This window comes from Rhamphochromis sp. 'chilingali' (genome assembly GCF_963969265.1).
Source record: "Rhamphochromis sp. 'chilingali' genome assembly, chromosome: 6".
Taxonomy (NCBI): Eukaryota; Metazoa; Chordata; class Actinopteri; order Cichliformes; family Cichlidae; genus Rhamphochromis; species Rhamphochromis sp. 'chilingali'.
Genome location: NC_137933.1, coordinates 39,748,948 through 39,765,923, shown reverse-complemented (window position 1 = coordinate 39,765,923; position 16,976 = coordinate 39,748,948). Strand labels below are relative to the sequence as shown.

Sequence of the window (16,976 nt, the reverse complement as noted above, 5' to 3'; positions counted from 1 at the left end):
CCAAAATCAGAGCTGCTCAGCAAGAGGCAAAAGAGCTGAAGGTCACAGGAACACACACACACAGTGGTTACACACACCACAGGGATGATTTAGACGTTAACTTAATGAATCATATTTATCACCACGTATCTGCCAAAGCTTTTATTTTGACAGGCTGATAATGTGTGCGTGTGTGTTGTTGCATGTCATCATCCCTTCACGATGTGAGGAGGAGTTGCCTGGGCAACCGGTCAAGACAACATCATAACAACGTCAATCAAAGAGGAGTGGCAATGAGAAGTATGTGACACACACACACACACACACTCATTGCTGGGTGTTCCTGTGGTGACACCCGAGAGCGGTCACTGAACACACACACACTGATGTTTGTGAGTCTCTGTCAGCAGCCGCATTAACACGCTGCCGCCTCAAACGTCAAATATTGTCATGTTTTTGCAGTCAGCTGTCCTCCAGTTATTCCTCCACCTGCTCCCTTTAGGAGCTGCAACACTACCAGAAAAAACAGCAGCTTTTTTTACAGTTCGCGTGGAAATCAAAGAATGACACGACTCTGCCCGTGAAAAGCAAAAACCTTATCTGATTTTAGTTTGCCTGATCTCCCTCTAAGGTCATCCTCTCACACATCTCTGGACAGCTTCCAGCATCTGTAGTATTTTTAGATGCTTCCCTGGAAGTCCTGAGTGAAAGTGGTCAGCAGAGGTCTTCCATGGAGTGATCAAAAAATAGCAGATGTGCTGAAAGTGGTCCAGAGATGGAGCTTAAAAATGGAGATCAGGACATTTGAGTCAAAGTTAGAGACCTTTGATTGTAGCTTGTATGCTTAAGTAAATAGATAAATAAACAGATGTGATTATAGGTGTATAATTGCATATGTTTGTTATATTCATATCAGTGTGTACAAGTAAGGCGAATATTGATATTATTCATTAGAAAGGAAGGATAAGATCTATCTATCTATCTATCTATCTATCTATCTATCTATCTATCTATCTATCTATCTATCTATCTATCTATCTATCTATCTATCTATCTATCTATCTATCTATCTATCTATCTATCTATCCATCCATCCATCCATCCATCCATCCATCCATCCATCCATCCATCCTCTGTTTTTTCATTTGAATATGTGAACAATATTCGATGCCCTCTGACTGAAAAAAATCCAAAATATTGCATTCATGAAGGAAGTCTGGTGACTTTTTTATATTTTTATATATTAATGCTGCCATGACTAAACATGCAGACAAACGAAGAGTGAATATGAACACTCCAGCATGGAGGATGCCAGAGTGCGGCTATGGCTATTTCCTGGAAGCTTTGTTCTGGCCAAAGTCTGACGTCCTCTCCAGTCATATGGCTGTGTCCTCGCAGGTTGTCCTGGAGACCCTGATCAACATGATGTAACCGAACACCAACAGCTGCTTCCTGCCAACACACCCGCTGCCATGAGCTCACTTCCTGCCGCTCAAAGACACACACTCACAGTCTCTGACCTATTGTTCTTTGCGGACTCAAAAAGTAAACAGCGTGTTTATCCTCCTAAACAGGATGAAGAAGACATCACAGCTGAGCTCACTCAGCCCATCAAAGTGGAAAACCAAAATTATTCTGACAGTGACCCGAAAACCAAATAAAGAGCGAGATGATGAAATCATTTAAATTTTCATCAGTGTCCTCAGTATCTGTCAAACAAACACATGATTGTTAAATAAACTCTTGTGGAAGAAGAATCATGCGGTAAATTAATGAGGCAGCAGATAATCTCATCTGTTCTTCTGGAGCTGATTGATCTGCTTTCAATACGAATCATCTTCAGATCAGTCAATGAGGTTATCAGATGTTATAAGAGGCAGCAGCAAAGCAGACGAGACATACTGCAGCTCATATTTCTAAAGAGAGAAACTGATGGAACAGCTTCAGCTTTAGGCTTTGTGTTGAATATCTTTTTATAGGTGATAATTACTGTTATTTCTGTTATATCAACCGTTCTGCTTCCATCAACAGAAAGTGAGCAGAGTCCATTAGCTTCTCTCTGAGCAGCCAATGCTAAAAGTATGTGAGCCGAACAGAGAGCAGGTCAGTGTTGAGTGCAGCAGTGCACCTGTTATACTCTGACAGTTTCCCCACGCTGTGAGAGACAAACTGGGAAGCTGTGTGTGAAAAAACAGGGCAGTAGCATCTGTCCTGTGTGAGGGAACGTTCTCATTTCCACGCTGATGAAAACCACAATGATTTCATTTTATCGTGCTTTTATTAAAGCTGGATCGTGGTTTGGATATTTATCCGTAAAGAACAGAAACTCACTTAATCACGCTGTTAAATGGTCTAGCAGGCCGCTTGCTGAGCCACAGCAGAGCCCCGTGCACCAGTTACTCTGACTGGCTGCTTTGATTTAACCCTTTGTCAGTTTAACCGTCCTTCTTCTGGACGTCGTTCAGATAAACAAACAGCAGTTTTCTTCTCCTACGTACTGTGTGCATACCAAAGTTAACATAGTTAGGCATTTTCTAATTAGGTTTTATTTATTCAGTTTTGTCTCAGTTACTGGGCTTGTTTCACTTTAGTTTTTATTGCTTGAGAATGCTTTGCTTTTATTTTTATTAGTTTCAGTGTTAGTTTTAGTATTTTATTGTATGGAGACATGTGGCACAGGCAGTATTTAGGAAAATCAGCACAGTGTGACATTAAAAACACTGAACTTTTTGAAGCAGTTGACTCTCCGCAGATCACACTTGAGTAGCTTAATAACCTCCAAAATGAGGTCAGGTCCAAGGGCTGGACTGAAAATGAACAAAAAAGCAGCCAATTTCCAAAGAAAAACTGAAAGACCTTCAAAAAGCCTGGAGAACTATTGCTCAAGACCACTTTAATAATTACAATTAAGTCTCCTTGGAAACAAAATATTAAAAAATAAAGAGTGACTCACTAATTTTGCACATGACCGTACATGCATCTTTTATATACAGTCTGTGAATGAGAGCCTCAGAAATGTAGTTTCTGTGGTATTCACAGATATTTACAGCGTTTAGGACGGTAGCCTCCTGAAACTGTTGTGGTTGTTGGTTGTTTCGTATCATTCACTCTCGTTTATTTGATCTGATGGCAACAAAGGGGACGGCCCTGCATTTTTCTTTCTGTCATCCTGGCCCTTCATGCAGCACTTCCTTTCTGAGACAAGCTGTTTGAGCTTCTGCCTCACTAAGGCCTTTCTTCTTCTTCTCTCAGCTTCCCTTTAGAGGTTGCCGCAGCAGATCACCTGCTTCTATGTCATGCTATCCCAGGATCCTCCTCTGTCACACCAACCCTCTGAATGTCCTCCTTCACTACAACCATGAACCGTCTCTGTGATCATCTTCTTTGTCTTCCTGCCTGGCAGCTCCCTCTTCAACATGCCTTCACTCTCTTCTGATTGTTCCACTTCAGGAAGCCTGATGGAGGGTTTCCTGAAGCTGGTGGTGCCTCAAGCAGAGCGCCATGTGACTAAAACTAAATAGCTAAGAATTCAGGGTGCCTTTGTTTCAGCTTCTTTTAAAATGCTGCCTGCCAAATCGCTGTCAGCCACTTTGTTTACATTTTCAGCGATCGGTCTTGAGATGTCTAACTTGGAAATTTCCAGTTCAATTTGGTTTCCACTGAACAAGAAAGATGCTGAGATTAAAGTGCTCCCGATGAAAGCGTCTCAGCTGTTCTTTGTCTTTGTCGGCCTGTTGCACCGATCAACCTGCAGTTTCATTAATTTCTGTTATTAAGGTGACGACTGTCTGCAGCGTTATATAAGGAGAGAAATGTTTATGTGAATATGGTGCTGAGAAGAGAGACGCATTTCAACCGTTTCAAGCAGAATAAAGAGCTTTGTGTTTTCGGTATGAATGTCAAAAATGCAAAAATGCAAATTTGCACATTTCCTTTTCCCCTGCTGAAAAGAGAAAAATATAAACCATAAAAACTTCTGGTGTCTGAGAGGTTCCTTTCTTTAAAATCAAACAAATACGATTAAAGCGCATTTTTCTGTTTTTAACAAGTTGAGCAGGACATGAAATGCACTGGAGTACCTGCAGATGTTTGCAGCAGCGTGTAGGCCTCCTGATCCCGTCTTACTGGATTCTACATGACAAACATCAAAACACTGTTGCCATGACAACAGAAACACAAACAATGATTTAATCTGTCATTGCATGTCCAGCAGGAAGTTTCAGTAAAGTTCAGTTTCCTGCCACAAGAAGAACTGTTTGTGCTGCATCTATATTTCTAAAAACGTTCTGCAGGTTTTTTCTCTGCAGACGGAGAAGGGGAAATAAAACATCACGTTTGTGCTGCACCGTGACCTTTTGACCTCTGCATTAACTTCAGCTTCTGGTTTAGTTTGAGTCATATCCTTGTATTTTTTGTTTTTGAAAGTTCTCATTGACAAGTTCAGCTTCACGTTTTAGTCTTATCTTCTGTACAAAAGCAATAATCAGTGAATTCTGTTCTGAATAACATAAACAAAACAGTTAAAACCAGGTGTGTCAGTCTGGCCTATCAGGAGATGCAAGTTGGCCCACTGGATGAAAATTGAAGACAAGTTACTATTATTTTTTCAATAAAATAAATAAAATAATAATTCAATAAAATGCACTGTTATGTTATTTCACAGTGAAGTAAAATAATGTTTCATACTGTCCTGTTTCAAAACACAATATATGTGATGGTTTTGTGCCTTCAAAGAGTTGCTGTAGTTTCAAATGTTTGTGTAAAAAACATGGAAAAGTCACACTTATTTTCTCAAGAGATGTCACTCAGCTCATATTCTGTTTTATAAATATGCATAAGGTAATGCAAAAGTTTTCCTGGTCCAGACGTGCCTGAGATCAAATCAGGGTTTACGGTGCACCGTGGAATAAAATGAGTTAAAATAGTTTCACCCTTCTGCTTCTGCAGCTTCTGCTCTGAAACACATTATGAGTCTGCACATGTGTAGCACCAGCTGATCCCAGCGCAGCGAAATCGGTCCGTGTTTGTGTTTCGCTCATTTATCAGTGTGTGAATGAGTTTGCAGTTGTGCTTACACAGAAGATGTCAGCCGAGAGCGTGTGCAGACATTCTTGCACACTCAGCTGTAAAAATGTGATCGTATGCAGACCAGACTGCCTCCAGGGCCTGAGACTTTTCAATGGATGCAGGCCTCGGTGCATTCTGGGAGTGTTTACACCTGTAGTAATGCCATGAGTTTATGACATTTCACCAAGCTATGATTTTATCACGCCGTCTGCCTGTGGCTTTTTAGGACTCTGCACTCAGTGAGAAGCGAAGTACAGCTTCAGTAGAATCAGTAAAATCATCGTCAGCAACAATAACGTGAAGCAGTATGTTTTTTATGATTTTATCAGTCTCATAGTTGTGGAGGAGTTTTGGCCCACTCTTGTTTACTGCATTGGCTCAGATCATTGAGGTTTGTGGACATTTGTTTTTGCCCAGCTCTTTGAAGGTCCCACCGCAGCGTTTCAGTCAGACTCAGGTCTGGACTTTGACTGGATCACTGCAGCAGCTTGATTCTTTTCTTTTTCAGCTACTCTGTACGAGATTTGCTGCTGTGCTTTGGCTTAATCACCTGCTGCATGACTCAGTTTGAGTCAAGCTTTAGCCATCAGACAAATGCATTCACGGGCGAGCGACTGAAAGGCCGTACCACAGTGACTGCAAATTATCGAGGTCCTGTGGCTCAAAACAAGCCCAGTTCATCAGCCCTCCATCACCCTGATTGACAGTTGGCATGAGGTGTTTGTGCTGATGCGCTGTGTTTGGTTTTCCCACACATTGTCTGTCTGAGGTGACACTGATCCAGAAGGCTTTTGTTCAGATGCATCTTTGCATGCAGCCGTGCTGCAATCTTCTTTTAGAGAAAAGAGCCTTTCTCCTGGCAACCCCCTGAAAACAAGCCATACTTGTTCAGTCCTTTTCTAATTGCCCATTTCATGAACTTTAACATTTAATATGCTAACCGAAGCCTGGAGAGTCTGAGACAGAGCTCTTGGTTTTTTGCAATTTCTCTGAGCATTGCATGAGCTCAGGGCGAATTTCTGGGACATGGCAAGAAGATTACACGTGTTTACACACATGTAAGTCGTCCAGAACAGCAAACTGATGAAACTCCTGCTTCTATATAGGTGCTTACACTTGTTGGTGATCAGTTAATCATGTGCACTTGATCAGCAGCACCTGGCTTCCTATGGTAGAAGGAAGGGTGCACTTGCTTTTTCACATGACCGCATGTCTCCTTTTTACCTTAGAAATTCTCCAAAGCACTCTGTGTTTGCCTCTCTGTCACTGGCAGCAGTGATGCTGCCTTTCAGCCACTCGCCCGTCATTACGTGCAGCTTTGACACAGAGAGGAAGGGGCCAGACTGCAAAGAGTATTTACTCAGAAATCTGTCATCATAACTTCATTAAATCTTATTTTCAGCCAGTGTATTGAGCAGCTGCTAAAACCTGCCAAAGGCTCAACAGAGTGTTTTTCTTGTTTTATGTTTACACTTTATCCAGCCTTTAATTTCAATTAAAGCATAAAAATCTGCATGCAGCATTGTTATATGATCATTATGACCTCTGACCTTTGACCTGCAGCTGTGGGAAACTGCAGGAGCCTGCATAAGCGCCCTGCCGTAGGACCAACCCTCCCTCTCTCTCCCCCTCTTTCTCTGTTTTATTGCCCTCCCCTGATGTTGGACAGGATGTCGCCAAGGCGACGGGGTAAACAGATGATAACAAGCCCTTAGCTCTTCAGAACTCATTTGAATGCTGCCACCGCTGCTGAGGGCCAGAAGAGGGAGAGCAGAGGCAGACGGAGGGGACTGAAGACAGACAGGTAGGAAACTGCAGGAGACACATGCAATTAAAAAAAGAGAGAAATCGTGGAATTTAAGAAAAAAGTTTTAGAGAATAAGACTCAAAGATTGGGTGTGGTGCAGATGTCAGAAGTGCAAAGCAAAGAAGAAGAATGGAAAAATTAAGAAGAACAAAAAAGTAGAAGTTGATGTGTTTAATATAAACAGAAGGACAGTTTTCAGATAAATTTTTAAAATCTTCACGCAGTCAGTGCTGGAACAACTTTTTAGTTTTATTCCAGAAACTTTTTCTGCACTGATTGAAGATCAGAGTCGGTTTAATTTCAGACATGCACAGAGAGCAGAATGTTTGGAGTCTGCACAGCTGGAAGCTTCAGTGATTCATCTGCTGTGTCTTCAATAATGCTGCCACTTATCAACTTAAAATGTCTGAAAGAAATAGCCATGAAGCGTTCTCGCCAAACAAATATTCAGATCTCACAAAAAACAGCAAACAGCAGGATCCTTCACACCAGACAAGATGTTTGATTACAATTTGCTAAAAATTGCTGGCTTAAAAAGTACAAAATTAGAAAAGCGATGTGTGCATGGGATCTGCTACTGAACACAAACTTGCAGGGATTTAAAGTGCAGCCACATGCTGTCATGTTTTATGAATTTTAAAAGTGTGGACAGTCGGTAATCTGTTTATTTGTCTTTGCATAGTGACACACACACACACATGCACACACACTGACTGGCACGCCCATACACTTTACACAGTCTGTGTGGCCCCATGACTAAAACGCACTCAAACTGAAGGAGAGCTGCTGCTAGAAACAGAGCGTGTGAGCCTAGCTGAGCTTTGTTTTTAACACTGAGACAGGACTGAAGTTCCTACTATTGATTAACAATCAAGTTTTCAATATCTGTCTGTGCGTCTCAAAGCAAAAACATAAAGGAGCAGTGAAGTGTCAGAACCCAGCCTTTTTTCCTGGGTTTCACCCAGGTGCAGCTTTTCCTACCTGCCTGCTGATAATTGTGCATAGAATATTTGTTTTTTCAGGAAACCCAGGAATTACAAGTGCAAGTGATAGGCAGATGCTTTAGGCAGTAAGCTACAGTCAGGATGCTTTTGTAACAGGCTGTTGGTCACTATGGGCAGAATAAAGACGGCGAGATGTGGGCAGCCCAGTCTATCGATGGTTAAGGAAAAAAAAAAGTAATTTTCACACATAAATATTGGACAATTTCACAAGAATTAGTTCAGGAGAGTGTCTGAAGTTCCCCTTTCTCACATGGAGCACCCAACAAGTGCTAGCATGAAGCTAACAACGTTCTCACTACAAGAAGTCCTTTTGCAAATCTTACGTCACGCTGACTCTTTACCACTGTTCCACTGTTTAATGTCCCATATAACTGCGTTGAATGTTTGTGTCGGGTGGTATCGTAAAAAGTTCCCAGCTGCAGTGCATGTTTTAAATTAGCGCTGCAAATTTTGATCTGAATTTATGTTTTTGTGTTTTTCATTATTTCTGTCAACGATAATGCTCAAGAAACACAATGAGGATGAGAAAAAAACTGCTACGCTTCAAACTGTTAGTCTACCTTTGCACAGGGAGGTTTCGCTTGCTGTTTCTGCCAGATGTGATGTCACAACTGCTGGCGTACCATTTTTTTGGTGCCATTTCGGCTTGTTGTGCACCACCCAGATTTTAACTTTAACCTTACTGTTTCATCTTTGTTTTATTCCTCCAAGTAAGCAGGGAATTTTTCTGAGCAACGATACGTGTTTCTTAGGAAAAGACTACAGTGAGTTAAGTTCAAGTACGCTGACGTTAACGTTTATGTAAGCAGTGACCTTGGTTTTAACCTCGGGGCTGCAGCGATCTCCCATGTCACCTTCCTCTTATTTCTAGAATTTCTAGAATCCCATGTACCATGATACATCCGATTAATATTTGGTTATAGTCTCCTTTGTCTCTAACGCTCCTGCATTTCTCCTCAACCTCTGTGCTCCTGTTTTAACAGTTATTCATAGATTTGAATGTTTTAACATGTGATCGTTAAATGTCAGTCTCTGTTGGGATTAGTTTGCTTGGGAATGGTTTGTATCAGAGTGAATCATTCTACCACAATAACAGCTCAAACTTGACTGAACTCAGAACAGTCTTAACTTGTTGATGAGACCAGATTAAATCCTGCTTTGATCTGTCTTCAGTTTTAACTGCCGTGATTGTGGGATTTGGGTTCAGAGATGACCGACTTTCAGTCTTGCACCTGAACACATCTGATAGATGTTAGACAGTACCTGCTGTGAGCTAATCCAGAGTCTGACTCCTTGCAATTAAACTATCGGTTGATTTTTAAATGTGTGATTTTGTGCGATATTTTCTGTTTTCTAAAGAAGCGATACAAATCGCTGCTCATCACAAGAGGTCAGTCCCTGAAGATTGTTACAAGAGCCAATTGAATGCAGAGATGCTTCTTATGTTGAGACGTCTAAAAAGAGACTGCAGCGGAGTTGCACTGATCACTCTTCCTAAAAACAAAAAGCAGGTTTAATGAATCAGCTTCCAAATAGAAGAGATTGCTTCACATTAAAACTGCAGCTGCCTCCACTGCCTGGAATCTGACACCTACACACCAGTTTTAATGCACAGATGCACTTACACCTTTCACACACTGTGTGTGCGTGCGTGTGTGTGTGTGTGTGTGTGTGTGTGTGTGTGTGTGTGTGTGTGTGTGTGTGTGTGTGTGTAAGCAGGGCTCATATTAACTATCTGTACTATAACTTCAGCCGCTATGGCCTGCAGCAGCTCTGATTCAGAGTTGTGCAAGTGGAATTTTCACCAGAAGCAGCATGACAAGGAGACACAAGTGTATTTGGACAGAGATGCAGCCAGTTCTGTTTCCATGAAACCCACTGTTTGGGATTGCATCAATGTGTGTGTGTGTGTGTGTGTGTGTGTGTAGTCGCACAAGCCTGAGAAACCACAGTGAGGTCACGTCTCACACCCTACACACACACATATTCTGTGGGCACATGCACACTTCTGCTGGAGCTGCAAAATGATCAAAATGATCTTCATGTCCAAAACACCTACACACAGAAGCAACAACTTCTAGCTGCTACTGGCACAGCAGAAGGTTTCCCAAAGGGAAAACTAAGCATTGTTTCCAAGAACCATTCAGAAAGAGGAGCTTTGCACAGAGAGGAGGAAATATCCACTCTGGTTTATTTTACAAAGTGCTGTGCACGACATATTGACCTTCAGGAAATAACAGGATAGAATCTGTAATGAAGCTGTGCCAGAAACTGCAGTTCCTCTAATGGCCACCGGAGGGTGACTTCAAAAGCGAATCAATCTCCACAGACGCTCATACATGAAAAAACATAATGGCAGCCTGATCTGGGTGTGGTTGCTCTGACTCCGCCGACACAGTCACCTGTTCTCTTGGCCCATCTGAACCACTAAACTGGATCTGTCAACCACAACTGTGATGTTGGTAACTGTTGAAGCATTTTAATTAGAATTATCTGACAGTGTGTGTGGCTCCAGGTGACTACAGGTGAATAAACTAAATGAACAGCTGTAATACATATGGCTTTGATTTATAAACTCAAAATGCTCTCATAAATCCTGTAGGGGGAGGAGATTACCTTCACACACGATCTCCAGTGTTGTCCTCTGCTTAATTTTATTGTAGATTATCTTTTCATCATGGCGGAGAGTGCAGACATGGAGCAGCTCCTCACAGCTTTCAGGAAGTTTGCAGTCCATGGAGACACAAAGGCAACAGGCAAGGATCTAACCGGGAAGAACTGGGCCAAACTGTGCAAAGACTGCAAGATCACTGACGGCAAGAACGTCACCGGCACTGACGTGGACATCGTCTTCTCCAAAGTCAAGTGAGTGTTCACATCAGCGCCAGTGTCAAAAGACTGCATAAAATGCAGTTCCTCTAATGTCCACTTGAGGCAGGCTCCAAAAGTGAGAGTCCCATTTTATAATCCCCAGCCTCACAGTAGAAATGAACTGGTTAACTGTCATCATTAAAATGTGCAGCCTGGAACAGAAAGCAAATTTTTCCCAGCTTTATAACCAAGTTTGTGACCATCGGCTGATGAACTAGCGTCTCATCTTAACATGGCCAAATCTACGGAAGAGGATTAGGGCCACTGGGGAAAAAATAATAATTCTGACTTTAATCTCAGAATTCTGACTTTTTTCTCAGAATTCTGAGAAAAAAGTCAGAATTCTGATTTTTTTCTTCCAGTGGCCCTAATCCTCTTCCGTACAAATCTCTCTCCAGAAACTCAAAAGGATTACAGAGGTGACTTTACACAACACCCTGCTGGTGACATGTGCCTTTTGAGTACTGGAGATATTTTACTGTGGTATTTGAAGACCTGCTGGTCCACACTGAATTTGAGGAAAATTGAGTACCATTATGCTGATGAAACAGCAGTGCTCCACTGTCAAGGTAGCTGTCACATTTTTATTGCATATGCACATTTAATGTGGATGATGGGGAGCTCAGTGTTTGGTGCAAACCTTGAAGGGCTTTGTGCTCGGACACGCTACAGATCATGGCTAATCTGGAAACGCCCTTTTAGAAGCGCCGTTCAAGCCTTGCTTGTAATGTGGGACAACAGTGCGTGCAGGGAGTGAATGTGTCCTGCTCTTTAACAAAGGTGGGGCGATTATTCGAACTTATATTTGTAAAACCACCTCCCTTAAAGTCTTTTGTTGCCATATTGTATGGAAACACGTGCATAAATCTTACCTCTGAAAGACTTTTTGCTCCGTATTTAGTTTTTAAGTCAGTGTCTCCTCCACACGCCCTGATAAAACTGCAGCACTTTAGTCTATATTCGAACACAAATGTAGCACATAATTAGTTCAGGCAGAGCGCTGAAGTCATACTCCGAAAACTGATGAGTGTCATCCATCACATGGGTGTAACATGGATGGGACTGGCGGATAAAGACAGTCGTGGAACTACATTATAAAACTTAGTAACAATAGTACATCATTGTTTTGGGGGACAAAATGTTAAGCACTGGATGAAATGATTGATGTCAAGTATTTCTTTAGAAACAATAACATACACCGGGGGACCAAGAAAATAATGGAAATGTTTAGGGACCCGTTTTGAACTATGCCAAAGATTTAGACCTGCAATAAGAAGACTTTTTGCTGTGTTCCTGGGATGGACGTTTTTGAGGAATTGCAGTGCGGTGTATCGAAGGGGCAGCTGTTGTTTGTTTTCTGTAGTTTTGTTGCTCTACTTTTAGTTACTTGAGTTCTTGTTGAATTCCCAGTCACCACAATTACTCTGACAGTTGTGCCTGTGTTCAGCTTCCCAAACTTTTCTCGATGAAACAAAATATCTGTTTAATAATTTAAAAACAGCTAAAAGACATTTTCCAACCAAGAGAATTAATAGTACAGTTTAGACTCTGAACTCTTCCATGTCTGTGTTCCTTTTGTGTATTTCTGTACAGACAGAAGACGTCTCGGGTCATCAACTACGAGGAGTTTCAGAAAGCTCTGGAAGAGCTGGCTCCAAAGAGGTTCAAAGGTCAAAGCAAAGAGGAGGCACTGCAGTCTATCCACAAGCTGGTGGAAGGCCGAGAGCCTACCAACGTTGGTGTGACGGTGAGACAAGATGCTTGTGTGCCTGTTGTTTTAAAGCTCTAAATCCCACAATAAAGATGCTCAACAGTAAAACAGGAAATTGTGATTCTATGCTATGTATATTTTGTGAAATGCATCATTTTTCTTTTTGTGCATATGTGTAAAAACAAAAGCAATGAGTCTCCAAAAGAAAAGACTTAAAGGTAAGTGATAATGTAGTTATATGGATTAAACCACACTGTCATACTAAGCCACACCCATACTTATATATAATAGTCCCCTCCATGAATCGCCACCTTACCGTGGTGGGGGGGTTTGTGTGCCCAAGTGATCCCAGGAGCTATGTTGTCCGGGGCAGTTTGCCCCTGGTAGGGTCTCCCAAGGCAAACTGGTCCTGGGTGAGGGGCCAGACTAAGTGCGATTCAAAACGTCTATGATTGGATTCATTAAGGACTGAGGACCAGGGATACCAGGACTCCACCCTGGAGCTACACCTGGGGTAGGGCCTCATTTGAGAGGGCAGTAGATAACACAGTGTATTTAAAGTAATGATAAAAAAACATCAAGGGGCGAGTGAAGTCGGAAGTTTTATGCAGATGATGCATAAAACTGCATCATCTGCATAGAAACGAATTTTTCTGATCAGTTTAGTCGATTTCCCAGCTCCACACTCTGAGCTACAGTTTGGACAGAAGAGTGTCTGTCTGTGAAAAACAGCAGCATAATCATGAAAACATGATTAGACGAGTATGATTATGTGCTGCTCATATTTTATATTTAGCTCAGCGTTTAATCACCTCAGGCTCATCTTCTCAGTTTTCAGCTGTAGAAAAACAAGTCCTGAGCTGCTCCACAAACAAGCGTCTTACTCTGCTCTAATATTTCAGAGCCATGGCTCAATCACAGCTGGTTCATCCATCAGATCACAACTGCACACATCAAAGAGCTCTTATTTTATAATGATGAGGTCCTCAGAGCCTGAGCCAGCAAGAGAGGCAGTCTGGATCCTCTCCAGATCATTAAACGCTCTTCAGTCATCAGAGCAGATACAGTCAACACTAACCTGACTGAAATGCATGCATTACAGATGACAATCCATGAGTAAAAAACACGATCAAGTTACAAGCTTTTGTGTTCATGAAGGAATCAGCGTTATATTATCTATCATATGTCTGTTATCGATTCAAAGTTTTAAAGTTTTCATGGATTAAAGCAGAACTTCATAGTAAGAAGTTCTTGGTGGCTATCTGTGGAGTTACAAATGACACTGCATGTCATTTAAACTTTACCTATCAGCAGTACAATATGGGACTGTTGGTGAAATCCATTGTTTTCCTGAGGTGAAAAAGAACTGTTTCATATCCAGATCTACCCATTCACTCACTATTGGTTCTCACACTGATTTGATAACTACACGACTGTAAAAGGCTAAGGAGCAGGCACCTCTTGCTACTTGCTAATCAAGTGGGAATGGTGCTAAATACATGTGACTTTAAAAACTATCAGATGCTTTATTTAAATGTCCATATTCTTTAAACTTTGGTTTCTACTACCCTTCCTGTTTGCCTTGTTTTGCCTGCTCTGACATTGGGCCTTTTTTTCATTCGCTTAGTTTCCAGTTACTCTATCTTATCCTCATTTCAGCTACCTGAAGAAAACTAATGAAGAAAGCAGACATATTATTCTTGTTGTGGTTTTGCAGTGGAGTCTTCATTTGATGCCCTGGGGCAGAGAGGATTGCATAATGAAGGTGCAGTTTACAGGGACTCAGTGCAGTTAAATGCAGAGGGCTCCGTGTTATCTAAAATGCTGTGCAATGATCAGAATCATAGCTTAAAGCAAACAACAATTTTAATTCCACTTTAAACTAAACGTGAATCAGTAAGAGTTGCTTTCTAAGTGGCGTTTGCGTGTTGCACCCATGGTCGTACAGAAAACATAGAAGTTATGAAAAATAGTTGTAGCCACTGTGATATCACTTGTTGACTTCATGATTTTGCATTTTGATGATTTTTGGAATCACACGTTATCATCAGTGAGTTAAAAAGCAGACGAATAAAACACAACAAGCCAGAATATTTATTGTGTCATCTATTAAAATGCTCTAAAAGGCTCCAACGCCCAAACACACGATCAATAAATAATGTTTAGTGACCTGAAGTAGTGGATGGTTTTTGTTAGAGGCTGTAAACATGCTTTGTAATGTTGGATATGTTAACATGGAACTCTAGAAGGGCCAACCTCATTGTGGCCTCAAGTGGTCATTAGAGGAACAGCAGTTTGTGACGCTTCTGCATTGTCTTCATTTTTCCCCTCTTGTTAAAAAAACAGAGACGCGTCCTGAAGCAGGGAAGATATTTTTTCTTTTACTGACTTTAATCTAATTTTTCTACTTCCATCAGAAAGTGGCAAAGACAGCAGCAGTGGACCGTCTGACCGACACGTCCCGTTACACTGGATCACACAAGGAGCGCTTTGATGACAGCGGCAAGGGCAAAGGTCGCGAGGGTCGTGAGGAGATTGTGGAGAACACGGGCTACGTGGGAGCGTACAAGAATGCCGGGACGTATGACACGAAGGTGAAAGCTGAGAAATGAGTGAGCCGGAGGCCGCGCCCCCTGCTGGGAGCTGACTGGAAGCACAGCTCCCCAACAGCACTTAGTCTGGACCAAACCTTGAACTTTGACCCTTCTATGTCTGTGTGGATGCCTGTGTGTTTGCACTGGACAGAGCTTTTGTTCATTCTGATTTGCAGATAAAGATGTGGATCTGACAGAGGTGAGGTATTGGCCTCATATCAACTCATCAGCGCCCCCCTTAGGCTGAAATATTCATCACACATCTGGACTTCTTGTTCATTCTCACTCAGAGCAAGGAGGTGGGTGATGTAATCAGTACCTGCTCTGCTCAGTGATGGTAATCCAGTCTGCAGCATGTGACTCAGTGTTCAGCTCAGTAATAATGAGCTGTTTCTCTGACCTGGCTTCTCCTATTGTGCTTTCAACCCTGTCCAGAGCCTCATTCATGTGATTCAGATTCTTTCATTCTCCCTATGAAGGCACCAGTGCTGCTGCTAATCTGATTATCTCTATAGTTTTTATTTGGTTACACAGAAGCAGACTTAAAAACAGGAAACAGCTTCTGCATTTTCTGGAAGTCATTTTAAATCTAATGATACACGTTTAAGTTTGTTGACTAAATTCCATCTCTGAGGATAACTGCACACACTTTGCTTCCCTTTGAGTCAGTAGCGCCCCCATGGGGAGGCTTTTGTATTTGTCCAGCTGAATGTCCACTTCTCTTACGAGTCCACTCATGATACTATGCTATCACAATAAGTCACCTGTGATAATGATGGTATCACGATACAGCAACTCGTGATATTTGACACAAATATGTATTTATTCTCTGCTTTCATCTTTAATAACACAATAACACAATAATTCGCTGTCCACACTGTTCTGGTTCACTGCAGTTTAGGGAACGTCCCTGCTCCCTCTTCCATTTCCATGAGGAGTCATGAAATGCTGATTCCAGGAATCCATTTAGCACACCTGCATGTTTGAATAAAAATCTCAGTATGTGCAGCTGGTGTACCAATAGCATCACAGGAGGAAGCAATAAAATATCAGGACTGAAGAAGCTTCTTGGATGAGAAGTGAGACGTCTTCACGAAACTTAAAGGAGTCCAATCGCTTTATTCCCAACCTCCTTAGACTCTCTATATCGCATTATTGAGACTTCACTCCTCTGCTGTTAGCCTGAATAACTATAGTGACGGCTTCATTGCTCACCTCCTTCTATGAGGTTCATGTGTCTGAATGGGGCTGTAATTTGTGTGTAAAGTCGTTTAGCAAATTAAATTCTCACTGCCCATTACAAAAAAAGGTGTTGACTTATGAATACTTATAGTATATATATATATATAGTATATTCAATCTCCTGCAAAAAAGAAAGTCAAACAAACCAAAAAGCTCAATCATCTCTGGATCCACATCAGATTAAGATCAAACTGTTTCTGCAGCGCTGAGGCTTCTGAAGCCATGTTTGCGTTTTTTTAAATCTTATTTTGTTATATATAAGTTTTCAGCCTGATTTTTCTTCTGCAAAACAAATATTTTGCATCTTCCCCAAGAGCTTTACATGTTAATTATTGTTGTTGATGCAGTGTAAGTAACTTTAGTGAACAAATAAAAGCTTTAAAATGGTTTTCTTGTTTCTTGTTTTTTTTTTGTCCCAAAAGGCATTTGCAGGTCAGTTTTATTTAAAGTAATGAGAGAAGACAGTCAGGGGGATGAGGAATAAAGATTTTTGCTGCAAGAGTTCAGCTTTTGCATTCTTTTATTTACATTTTACAAGCCGTCCAAACTTGTTTGGGAACAGGTTTTGAAAATCCTAAGGCTTCCTTGTCTGCATGATGCTGGGGCTAGAATACAAATACATTTCACGTATTTGTAGTTTATAATATACAAATAAGCCCTTCAGGTTTCAAATCAAATCAAATCAAATCACTTTTATTGTC

The 16,976-nt window shown here is 41.4% G+C and overlaps 1 protein-coding gene across 1 annotated transcript; it reads left to right on the top strand.

Moving 5' to 3' along the window:
- The first annotated feature begins 6,740 nt into the window (after positions 1-6,740).
- tppp3 (tubulin polymerization-promoting protein family member 3) lies at positions 6,741-15,841 on the top strand. The gene is made up of 4 exons (XM_080885515.1): positions 6,741-6,850; positions 10,521-10,722; positions 12,322-12,475; positions 14,857-15,841. Exons 2-4 carry the CDS (start codon positions 10,535-10,537, stop codon positions 15,049-15,051), a joined length of 537 nt encoding a protein of 178 aa, XP_080741641.1. The 5' UTR covers positions 6,741-6,850; positions 10,521-10,534; the 3' UTR covers positions 15,052-15,841.
- The last annotated feature ends 1,135 nt before the right edge of the window (positions 15,842-16,976 follow it).